Source organism: Scyliorhinus canicula, chromosome 17 (genome assembly GCF_902713615.1).
Source record: "Scyliorhinus canicula chromosome 17, sScyCan1.1, whole genome shotgun sequence".
In the NCBI taxonomy this organism is placed as follows: Eukaryota; Metazoa; Chordata; class Chondrichthyes; order Carcharhiniformes; family Scyliorhinidae; genus Scyliorhinus; species Scyliorhinus canicula.
The window spans coordinates 23,723,836-23,736,309 of record NC_052162.1 but is presented as its reverse complement, the minus strand read 5'-3'; the positions used below and the strand labels follow the sequence as shown (position 1 = coordinate 23,736,309).

The 12,474-nt window shown below is 39.3% G+C and overlaps 1 protein-coding gene across 1 annotated transcript in view; it reads left to right on the top strand.

Annotated features, from left to right (window-relative positions):
- Window positions 1-9,177, top strand: part of LOC119952400 (insulin receptor substrate 2-A-like) — a 64,260-nt gene extending 55,083 nt beyond the window's left edge. Inside the window, exon 2 of the mRNA XM_038776120.1 lies at window positions 8,034-9,177. Coding sequence (XP_038632048.1) covers window positions 8,034-8,038 — 5 coding nt within the window. The 3' untranslated portion in view covers window positions 8,039-9,177. The remainder of the gene's footprint in view (window positions 1-8,033) is intronic.
- The last annotated feature ends 3,297 nt before the right edge of the window (window positions 9,178-12,474 follow it).

Here is a 12,474-nt window from a genome sequence, read left to right as displayed (position 1 = left end):
AGAGAAGGAGGTAGTTGAGGAGGGTTTGTCTACTGAGTCAGTATGGGTGGAAATCAGAAACAAGAAAGGAGCAGTCACTTTATTGGGAGTTTTCTATAGATCCCCCAATAGCAGCAGAGAGATAGAGGAACAAATTGGGCAGCAGGTCTTGGAAAAGTGCAGAAGTAACAAGAGTTGTTGTCATGGGTGACTTCAACTTCCTTAATGTTGACTGGAACCTCCTTAGTGCAAATGGTTTGGATGGAGCAGATTTTGTCAGGTGTGTACAGGAAGGATTCCTGACTCAATATGTAGATCGACCGACTCGGGGGAGAGGCCATATTGGACTTGGTGCTTCGCAACGAACCAGGCCAGGTGTCAGATGTCTCTGTGGGAGAGCATTTCGGTGACGGTGACCGCAACTCCTTGACCTTTACCATAGTCATGGAGAGGGATAGGAACACACAGTATGGGAAGGTATTTAATTGGGGGAGGGGAAATTATACTGCTATTAGACAGGAACTGAGGAGCATAAAGTGGGAACAATTGTTCTTGGGGAAATGCACAACAGTAATGTGGGGATTGTTTAAGGAGCATTTGCTGCGAGTGCTGAATAGTTTTGTCTCACTGTTGACGAGGAAGGAATGGTAAGGTGAAGGAGCCTTGGATGAGAAGTAACCTTGGATGATGAGAAAAATGGAGCAGATTCTAGTCAAGAGGGTGAAGGAAGCTTACGTAAGGTTGAGGAAGCAAGGATCTGACGGCTCTAGAGGGTTACAAGGAAAGCCCTAAGGCGTTCTACACTTATGAGAGAAATAAGAGGATGATCAGAGTGAGAGTAGGGCCGTTCAGGGATAGTAGAGGGAACATTTCCGTTGCTACCCCCACGTAGGATACAGGATAGGGTGTTTTCTGGCACCTGGGTAGGGGAGGGGAAGGTGTCGGACATCTACCAAGAACTACAGGAGGCGGAGGAAACCCCAGTGGTGGAACTTAATGGCAAGTGGGAGGAGGAGTAGGCAGGGAGCTGGATGCGGGCCTGTGGACGGATGCGCTAAACAGGGTTAATTCCTCTTCATCATGTGCCAGGCTTAGTTTAATTCAGTTTAAGGTGGTCCATCGGGCACACATGACGACAGCAAGAATGAGCAAGTTCTTTGGGGTTGAGGATACATGTGCAAGATGTGCGGGAAGCCCAGCGAACCATGTCCATATGTTCTCGGCATGTCCAGCTCTCAAAGGATTCTGGCAGGGGTTCGCTAAAGCAATGTCCAAGATCCTAAACACGCGGGTGGTGCTGAGTCCAGAGATAGTGATCTTTGGGGTGTCAGGCGATCTGGGAGTTCGGGGAGCGAAAGAGGCCGAGATTTTGGCTTTTGCCTCCCTTGTAGCCAGGAGATGGATCCTTTTAATGTGGAGGGACTCGAAACCCCCGGGTGTGACCTGGGTTCGTGAGATGGCTGGGTTTCTCAGTCTTGAGAAAATAAAGTTTGCCTTGAGAGGGTCCATGACTGTGTTCTCTCAGAGGTGGCAGCCGTTCCTCGACTTTCTAGGAGAGCAGTAAAATGTCAGCAGCAGCACCAATCCGGGGGGGGGGGGGGGGAGGGAAATGTTGCATATTCTTTTTTGTTTTTCTTTTATATAATGTTAGCATTCACCTTGTTTTGTTAAATGTTGTTAATTATGTAAAAAATTTTGCTTTGATAAAAATCTGAATCAAAATAATTTTTAAAAAGGCGTATGGTGTGTTGGCTTTCATTAACAGGGGGATTGATTTTAAGAGCCGAGAGGTTTTGCTGCAGCTTTATAAAACTCTAGTTAGATCACACTCGGAATGTTGTATCCAGTTCTGGTCGCCTCATTATAGGAAGGATGTGGATGCTTTGGAGAAGGTACAGAGGAGATTTACTAGGATGCTGCCTGCACTGGAGGGCTTGTCTTATGAAGAAAGGTTGAGGGAGCTAGGGCTTTTCTCACTGGAGCGAAGAAGGCAGAGAGGTGGCTTGATAGAGGTGTACAAGGTGATGAGAGGCATGGATAGCCAGAGACTTTTTCCCAGGGTGGAAATGGCTGTCACAAGGGGACATAATTTTAAGGTGATTGAAGGATGGTATAGGGAAGATGTCAGAGGTAGGTTCTTTACGCATAGTGGTGGGTGTGTGGAATACACTGCCAGCAGAAGTGGTGAAGTTAGGCACATTTAAGTGACTCTTAGGCACATGGACAGATTGAAGGGTAGTAGATTAGGTTGATAGATTAGGATAAATGGTCAGCACAACATCGTGGGCTGAAAGCCTGTACTGTGCCGTACTGTTCTATGTTCTTTGAACAATTTGTACAGCAGTTAAGACCAGGAAATCCTAAACGGGGTTGGTGTAAAATCCTGAACTAGATTTGCTGTTAAAATGGGAGTGGAAGATTTGTTGAAGTGCCATTTGGAAAACGTGGATTGGATTTTGGAATGCAAACCATTAAGAGGAAGTATTATTGGGAACAAAGATCTTAAAGCATATTTTTGGGACAGGAGTTTGGAAACTCCTACGTGACCATCATCTAGGGCAGTGGTTCTCAACCTTTTTTAACCCATGGACCCCTTTTCCTCTTAATTTTTTTTTGTGGACCCCCATAGTGAGTAATTAAGAAAAAAATGCACATTTATTCAATGAGATCCCTGCGGTTGATGCTGCTCAGCGATTTTTTTTATATTCGGCTCCATCGAGGTCAATGATAGTCGAAGATCACCCTTTTTCACAATGTCGAGTCTATTACGAGCTTTTGATAATAAGTGAAAAACATGACTAAATCCTGATTCAACAAGGTAAGATTATGGAAAAGCTATAACATAGAGCTGTGCTTTATCCCAGAGTAGTGGGTACCTTTTAGCAGTGTCATTTGTTTTCCATATATTATGCTTCCCATCTTTGAATTTTGCGTGCAATATTTCATCACTTTGTAATTCAATGAGGGTCTCCTGTAAAGAAATGTTATTCATAACTTGAGTTAGGATGAAAAATCTGAAAGAAAAATAGTTTGAATCGAACTATGAACTTTATTAAACATATGAAAACTGCGTTCCAGGCAAAGCAAGGCATATTCTCTTCACCCATAAGTTTATGAATCCCAAGGGAGATTAGTGGGACAGTTAGGGCCACAGCAAATGCACCTTTTTGGCTCTGAGCCCCTTCAGCCCTCAAGGTAAATTAGATCGATTATAATCTCTCTTTGACCTTTGTCAGTGCGAGAGAGAGAAAGGTGAATATTCATCATGAAAACAAACATCTAAGGTCGCTGCCTGCTACCTGAGAAAAGATGGGTGCTTTTCACCTCCGTTTGTTCTAGGTAACTTTAAATTTACGACACTGTCAAATGTAAAGTTTTTTTCTTCTACTTGATTGCCATAAAAAATTCATAGCTACATGAATATTTCTACTTTTAGTATTTTAATATGGCGTAGATTACTGTAAAAAATTTTATTCTCAGTAATAACAATTGTTCTGAAGTAGAATTGCTCTATGGACCACTAAAATATCACCGTGGACCCCCAATTCGGTATTTTTTTTGTATGGACCCCCAGGGTCCATGTGGACTCCGGTTGAGAACCACTGATCTAGGGGGACTCTCGGAGAAATCCAGAGATTCACTTGAGATTCAGTGGAGAATATATTTGACCACAGCCACCTCATGTGGTGTATATGGATTTCAGTAAAGGAACTTTTGTGTTACAGAGACTGTTGTAGCTTAATATATGCTTTGTAATTTGTGTTAATCTTAAATCTGTGTTTATTTGTTAAGCTAAGTGGGGAGGATAAGGATATGAAGGAGTATTGTATAATCAAAATTTTCATATTAAATCTAGCGGTCCTGTGACTGTTCCTCCATGGTTTTTTTAAATATAATAATCTTTATGGTCACAAGTAGGCTTACATTAACACTGCAATGCAGTTACTATAAAAATCCACGGGTCGCCACACTCTGCGCCTGTTCGGGTACACAGGGAGAATTCAGAATGTCCAAATCACCAAACAGCACGTCTTTTGAGACTCATGGGAGGAAACCGAAGCACCCAGATGAAACCCACGCAGACACGGGGAGAACATGTAGACTCCGCACAGACAGTGAGCCAAGCCGGGACCCTGGCAGTGTGAAGCAGCAGTGCTAACCACTGTGCTACCACAGTTCTGCGACTATTGCCCCATGTTTTTTTAAAAAGTAAAAGTAATGTCTTTGAGCAACTTCTCTATTCTGGGATCTTCCTAACACAACCGCTTTCATAACATGTTTTACTATGTTAAACAGAATTATATAAATTATTTTGTAACGGTTTCCATTGCGTTCTTTTAAAACCGAACAAAGAATTCTTCCCTATGTCTTGGTCAATATTTATTCCTCAACCGACATCGCTCTTTAAGAAAAACTTTTGATTATCTTACTGCTTTTTTTTGGTATTATGTATGCAAATTTACTGCCCTGTTTCCTGTATTACGACACTCTACTATAATGTACTTTGGAACACCATGAAAGGCACTACATTAATACAAGTTCTTTCCTCCTTCTACACTTTCCTCATAATCTCAAATCTACTGTTTATTGGATTGTGTGGTGCATGTTGTTTAACTGTACTGATGGTAGATGTAGCTGCAGATTTTGATGAATAGCTTCTGTTCAATAAACAAAAGGAATGCTGTTTCTTTTTCCCCAATCTGGGTAAGCTACCACTCATCAGTTATCTATTTATAAATGTTGGGCAGTTTTATAATAACACTGAAATTTGGTGACAAGATTAAAAGTCTTGGGTATGATACAGAGCATTAATAAAATAAGTGTATATTGCAAAACTTGCTTGTTTGAGGCAAACAAACATTTTTCAGGGTTAGGTTGCTGCAGTAACACAAACTCGTTCAGTAAAAATTAATCTCTAGTGAACTGTCAAGTTTGCAGAGCCCTAATTTTTCAAAGTGACATTTATTATCTGGGTTCTGAGTAGGACAGTTCCTGCTTAAGAGCAGTATCATGTGCTATTATTTAGTCACACTTTCCTGCTTTACAGTAAATTGCTCGATTTAAATCCTGTTTTACTTTACATAATTTGTGGATAAGCCAGTTCAACATCAACGTGCCATGATGTGAATCTACTACATTAAAGCCATTTGGTTAATTCAAAGTAAAATGTTGAGGTTGTGAACTTGATTCTTTATACATTATATCTGTCATGGCATCTGGTTACTGTCATTATCATTTATATAAACATGGAAGTCTGGGACTAAAATAAGCACATACAGCAGTTGGGACACCGACCAATCCAAAAATAAATTGAACCATCCAAGAGATGGCTAGTGTAGAAAAGTATTGATGCATTACGAAGTAGGATTTGAGTTGTGTTTGAAAAATACTTGATTCTGTTTCGACAATCATCCAGGCTCGCAACATTAGCTCCCTTCTCTCTCCACAGATGCTGTCAGACCTGCTGCGAATTGTCCAGTATTTTCAGTTTGTTTCAGATTCCAGCATCCGCAGTCTTTTGCTTTTAATTTGTTTCTATATCTAGTTATGTGTTTGACAAACTTGAGGCCCTCATAGTAATGGAGTACTAACCATCATCAAAAAGAGAGAAAAAGCAAATGACCGTGTGTTGCTTCTTTCTGAAGAAATGACGCATCGACTGAAGTATCTTTTGCATTTGTTAATACCAGACAAACATGAGAAATATTTCCGAAATGAGTCCCTCTAGATTGTAGTCAGGCTTTTGTATTCGGTACAAAGGTACAACAATAGCATGCTAAATGTCGCACGTTGTATCCTTGATCTGTTTTAATACTTTTTGGCTGGTTAAAAAGGTCATTTCAATGAGCGTAGGATTTTATGGGGGGGTGGGGGGGAGGATGTTGAGAAGCAGTTACAGGACCATAGGTCCTTAACAAAATTTGTATACTGGAAATACAACAATTCTACGATGTCTTGGAATTACGAAACCCATTTTCACAGATGACTAAAGTTAAAAGAGGCCTGACAGTAATGAGTTGTTTCCTTCTCAGATGGGGAATGCTGTTAAGATATAAGTAACTTCACGATTTTGCAACTTCCCTTTAAATTCTAGTATCCAAAAAAATGATGCAATTTCAAAGTTGTTTTTTATTGCGAGTGATATCTTATTGAAAGTGAGCTGTAAATCTGGTAGTTTTAGGACAGTTAGCCAAGCCACTTGTAGTGGTCAAAAATGCTTCTGTGCATTCAGCAGTGTTCCAGTTGTCTAATCGGTGATGACCAAACTTTTGGTCAAGAAGTGGTGAAGCTGGATTCTGCAGGCAGAGAGGGGGATGAAGAGGCTTAGTGAGGTAATTCAAGGACATAAAAGCCTAAATGCCTGATGATACGGCAGCTGGAGGCGTGGCAAAATAGGGGCTGCACAAGAGATCTGAGTCAGAAAATGATTTGGGGTGATTGTAGCACTGGGAAGGTTTGTGATGAGCTGGGAGCCAAGGAAGTGAAGAGAGCTTCATAAACAAATGGCAGTTTTAAATTTGAGACATTGAAGCACTAGGAACCTATATAGGTCAGCAGGGGAAGGAAGAATGAAAGTTAATGCAGGAGAAGTTACAGAAAGCTGTGTCATGGATGAATTGAAATGTATCCAGACCGAAAGAAGCAAGGTTGACTGGGTGAGTGTTAAAATCATTGATTCATGAGGAAACAAGGATAATGTTATGAATGTGGAAATAGTCAGTATTTCTAAAGAGGATGTGGATTGACAGCCCAGCTCAGGATTGAACATGATGTTGTGAAAGAGTGATTGAATCTGATGTTGTTGTAGTAGGGGTGAAGGAAGGAGTTTACAGGGAGAGTAAAGACTTCTGATTTGGTTTTCCCAATCTTTAATTGATGGAAATCTTGTTCATCCAAACTGTCCTGGGGGTACAATCTGACAACTTGAAAGGCATTGGAAGGGTCTAGAAGTGTTGGAGAGATGAGCAGTGAAAGCTGACCTCTTCTTTGGATGACATGCTCGAGGGGTAGTATGTAGATGAGGAAAAATAGAGGCTGAGGATAGAACCTTGGGAAAATCTGGAGGCAATGATGCAGGGGGAATGAAGTCAGACCACTGTCACAGATGCTCTGGCTACAGTTAAATATGCAAGATTTAAGGTTTTGTGTAAATCATGCCCGAGATGTTATACATTGGATTAGAAAAGCAAAAAAAAAAGTACTTGCAGCCCAACCATGTGGCATTGTACCAAACAGATCTATGAAGGTCTGGGGTGCAATTCTGGGCTTATGAACTATATATCACGCATGCTGCACTGTAATTAGCTTTAATTGTTTGGTTTTTAAAAAATGGGTGAAAAATTAAACGTGTCTTTTCCACTCTTGGTCAGTATGTATCTGGTAATCCCTGCCACATGCGTGTTCATTTGGATGTTGAAATGAGGGGAAATCACACTTGATTTTGGTGCCGTCCATGCTCAAGTCTGCAAATATTATCAAAGCTTCTGCATAAATGCTCTGAGAAGAGAGAGAAAAATGTTTCAGATGCCTGTAGAATCCGAGTCCAATAAGAAAGAAATAGGGCTGTGGGTGTGGAGAGGAACCCCATTTTAGGAAAGAAGTGCAAAAATGCTGGGGAATAGTAGGTTGTTGGTTCCAAATAACAAGTTATGTAGTTGTAGAGGCACGGACAGAGTTATCCTAGATCAATCTTATGCACTTCCTGCAAGTTAGTTGCATAATGTGCAAAAATAGTTGGAACAGTTTTGTTCTGTATATTTTAATATGGAAGTGATGTTTTGCAAATGTATAAAATAATGATTAATGATCAGACTGCACTATTTATCCTTCACTCATAGTGGAGCACTTCATAACCAGTCACTCGGCCAGGTTTGTGTTGCAGATGTGTTTGTCAGATTACTCAATTTTCATGTAACCGGCCAGTGACATACCTGGAATATATTTGATACTCGAAACTAAATTAGATTATTGAACTGGACAAGGCAGAGGTTTGCTGCCTCTTTGCTTTTTTTAGTATTCTGATTTTAACCACTTTGATTTTCTGTTTTCTGCAGACTAGACGCATTGATGTGATTTAAATCCGTGTCCAGAGGAAAGGGTTGAATGCACCTTTTCCCAAGGTACCAACCTTGCAATTGTACAGCTCACTGGATGGAACTGGTACTGTCAGAAGCAGTCACCTTATTGCAAGAATATACCAGACCTATTTCCTGCATCGGCAAATAGGAAAACCAACACCTGAATCTCAACAGAAACACAAATTGCTGCCTTTTTGGTACTTCCTTCAACAAAAAAAACATTCTTCCTGCAAGTTTCAGCTGAGCAAAAAAGAAAAAAAAAGAGCCATAGCTAATGTGAACCTATCTACTGAAGTTTTTTGAATCCATTTGAATGTTAACAAGTAACAGTTAAATGTTCATTTTTTTAATACAGCTGTTCACAAAGAAATACCTGCTAAAAATCATCTTTAAAATGTTTCCTAATTTAAACTATTAGGGTTTTTTTTTGACTCGTGCTATAAGGTAATCAACTGATGTGACTGCTACCCCTCCATCATGGAGCATGAAAAACATTTCACAAGTGGTTTGTAAACATTGTTGTAATTAATCATGGAACACCAATGTTCTATGGTGTCTTTAAATATATTCTGTTTTTCTATGCATCCAAATTGAAGTATTTTAGCTGGGTAGCAGATTTGGAAACTATCCTTACAAAGGACTGATAGGTTTACGAGACTATTATTTAAGTTCATGCATTACACCTTTTGAAAAACCAAGATGGGGTAGTTGAGCAGATCCCCAAGTTAGGCCAGCTGTACATAGTTTATTGCTTCTTTCCCTGCTTTAACTTGTGCTAAGTTTCAAAGCAATCATGTTGCAACTCTTGTCTGGTCTGGCCATCAGCCAAGTAGGCCAAATTGTTAAACCTAGTTTGAATACAACATAGGCTGACCCAAAGTTTAAACTTTTATCAGCAAGCTATAGCTTCTCCCACACAATGGAAATATTTGTAAATCCATTTAACTTTCTTTAACAGATTTTTGATATGTCCGCTGCCAGTTATTACCTCTGAATTTCATTTCAACAGGATACATTTTTGTTTTTTAAAAGCTGCTTAATTTCACGTTAAAGCTATGCTGTTATTGGCTCTTGATCTACATGTGCATTAGTAAATGCAAATTAAAATTCATTTTCAGTACCCCCCCCCGCCCCAACTGTCTCAACCCTTTAATGAATATGAAAATGTTATTCTCCCAGAAGCTCTCATGGTGCACAATTTAAAGAAGTGATCATTAACAGTTACATAATTCCTTGTTGCTGTCCTCTACAGGGTTAATTAACATCTGTGACACACTGCCTTTGCAATATCATTGATATATCTCTGCATCCTTTCTGCACAGCTGCAGTGTGAATGATGCCAAATATCCATCAATAGTGATTTTCTTTTCCATATCCCTTCTTTGTTCACTGTACACTTCTCATACTTAGTTTGACTAGTGTGTGTGATTACATTTTTAAATTTTATTTTCCTTTTTTTGTAAGAACAATAGCTAACCATTTAAGGTGTATTTATTTTTATGTTGGGTGCTGTCTTGGACAATTTAATCTGAAGAAATGCTTTTAAATGTATAAAACTAAGAACTGAGAAGGCTTAAGCGGTTAATTGTATGTATTTTGAGTAAAGGAAAAATGCAGCTTTAAGTGCCAGAGTACAATGAACTATATTTATGAACAAAATACTGCAGATGGTGGAAATCTGAAATAAATACAGAAAAGTAGGGAAATAGCAGGTTTGCACCATCTGTTGAGCGAAAAACAAAGTCAACGTTTCAGTTTGTGATCTTTCGTTAGAATGGGGAAATGTTAGAAATGTAGTAACATTCAAGTAAGTCAAATGGGGGAAGAGCAGAAAAAAGACAAAGGGAAGGTTTGTGATAGAGTGGATGACTGGAGACATTAAATGATAGTTGATGTGGCAAAGAGTGGCAATAGGTAAAGTGGTAAAGACTGACCCGTGCAAAAAAAAAAAGGCAACAAAGTAGGGCAGAGATTGCAATCTGAATTGTAGACCATAATCTCTGTCTCCCATTTTGTTTCCTTTTTTGTATTTGTCGGCCTCTAGCTTGTTTTTTCTGGGAGGGGGGGGGGATTCTTTCAGGCAACAACTGCTCAATATTCTGCTATTCACAACTCCTCTGGAATCATCTTTTATTTATTTTTGTTCCATTGCTGTTCCACTTGGCCTTCTCTCCCAACTCCTGTTAAATTTCTCCTATCTTCCACCATATCAGACATTTTTTCTGACCCCTGAAACATTAACTCTGTTTCTCTCTCCTTAGATGGTGCCAGACCTACTGAGTATTTACAACAGTTTTTTGTATGTGTTTGTCCTGTTCAAGATGTTTACATCAATCTTTGCTGAAACTAGGCTGTTTTAATTTGAATTTATTGTTTGGTTCTCAAGAAAGCTGGCCTGATTTGAAGTGGAGGACATAGAGGGGGATGTGGAAAAGACATACAGAGAAGGGGAGGAGGGGTTTACCATGCCATAAAGTTATAGGAGCCTGGTTTGCTCCTCATTTTTTAAAAACACTTTGCCACCACCCCCCCCCCCCCCCCCCCCCCCCCCCCCCGCAACTACTTCCCTGCGCAGCTGCACTGAAAGTCTATGGTTGCCATTGGATCAGAGTAAAACTCAAGACGTTCCTCTAGAGGGAGTGAAACTGAATTTTGGAGTATGTGGGCCCTTGCACATTTGTTTGACATACATTGTGCACATTCCCTGTTTTTTGCCTCTTGATCTGTTAACAGTGTGTTGGCTGAGCGTTAATAATTGGATGAAAGGATTAAGTAACCAGTTTCTATTTATCCACATGCAGAAAATTGGCCATCTTGATTTATTTACCCTTTACAGTATTTACATGATACTGACGGTATTTGTAACTTCTTATCTACTGACAAAATTAACTAAATTGGGTTCACTATTGAGCTATATTTCAGAACATCGCTAACCAAATGTTAATTTAAAATGTCTGTTGTAGGAAATACTTTTTTAGGATGCAATACGGTTTGTACAGCTAGTCAAATCTGACATGACCTATTTGTATTGGTATATTGTTTAGTTCAAAGTTCATAGCCATTCTGCAACATATGCATAACCCCAGTTCCAGGAATCACTTTTGTATATGTTTTCATGTGGGAACAAATTATCCAAAAACATTTAACTATTATCATTATCACCTTTTGCAGTGATTCCAATAACTCAAATTAAAAGTTGTTCTACCAAGCTTTAGAATTTAAAGGGAATGCTCTAGGAATTGATACTCCAATTTGGGTCTTCATTGCGTCCGATAGTTTAAATTTTGTTTTAAGAATTTTCCTCTGATGTATTGCATCTATTTTCTAATATTGATCATTTCATGATCGCTGCATTCATGCCTCTTGCATTAAGAGGCAGTTGAGTCGTCTGAAAGTGGTCTTTCAATTACTTCTCCATTAGGAAACTTAGATATTTTCATTTCAATCTCCATGGCTTGTCAGCCAGCCTGTCCACACTATTGTTTGAAGTCCACAACAGAGGAAATGAAAAGAAAAAATATATGCTGAAAATCTCAGATGGAAACAACACAGCTATTGAAGAAACAAAAGTGTTATACATCTCAATCACAACTAGAAATATAAACATGATCATGAGCATTTGCCTTCCCATTAAAGCCATAATAAACCACCAATAAAGTTGTCATAAAAATGCTATGCATTAATAAGGATTTTATATTGTATATGTATAGTAAAATGTGACCTACATTTAACTGAGTAGTGCAGCTGATAAAACAGAAACGTTGCAGTGAATGTCAGCAGTATCCCAAGTTTTATTTACTTAAACTCCTTACTGCACATGATGTGTACAATTGTCGAGACTGCATGGTAGAGGCAGATCTATGCTGTTGAAGAGATAATAAAGGTGGTTATGGTAATTATGAAGTAGGGAAAACAGTATGTTGTATTGCAAAATAACATTAGTTCAGTTTCTCTGGCATCCCATTACTGGTAAACTTTACAGTATATTATGGTTCAAATAGCTGATCCTGGACCTGTACCAGGACAGTGCTGCTCTGTGGCTTATACCAGTAACTGAAGATTGCACAAGTGGTGGTAAAGGTACGAATATACATGCTGGCTTTGTACCACAAGACAGCACTATGCGGATTGTAACAGTGAGGTACAAATTCTAGATACTGACCCATCCCAATGAGTATTTTGCGGTTCAGTGATAATTATAGACACCAGATACTGCATGAATCTGTAATAATAGAGATAGAAATATCATTCTGTTAGGATATCTATACTGGTTTTTTTAAAAGTGTTGGGGTGGGGGGTGGGGGGTGTTTATGGGGTCCATGCTATGCATTCACTGTCTGACTACTATAGTTCTCACTAAGGAGTTTTGAATTCTGTTTAGTCTCCTAAATTTAGTATAGCTCAAGATAATATACTG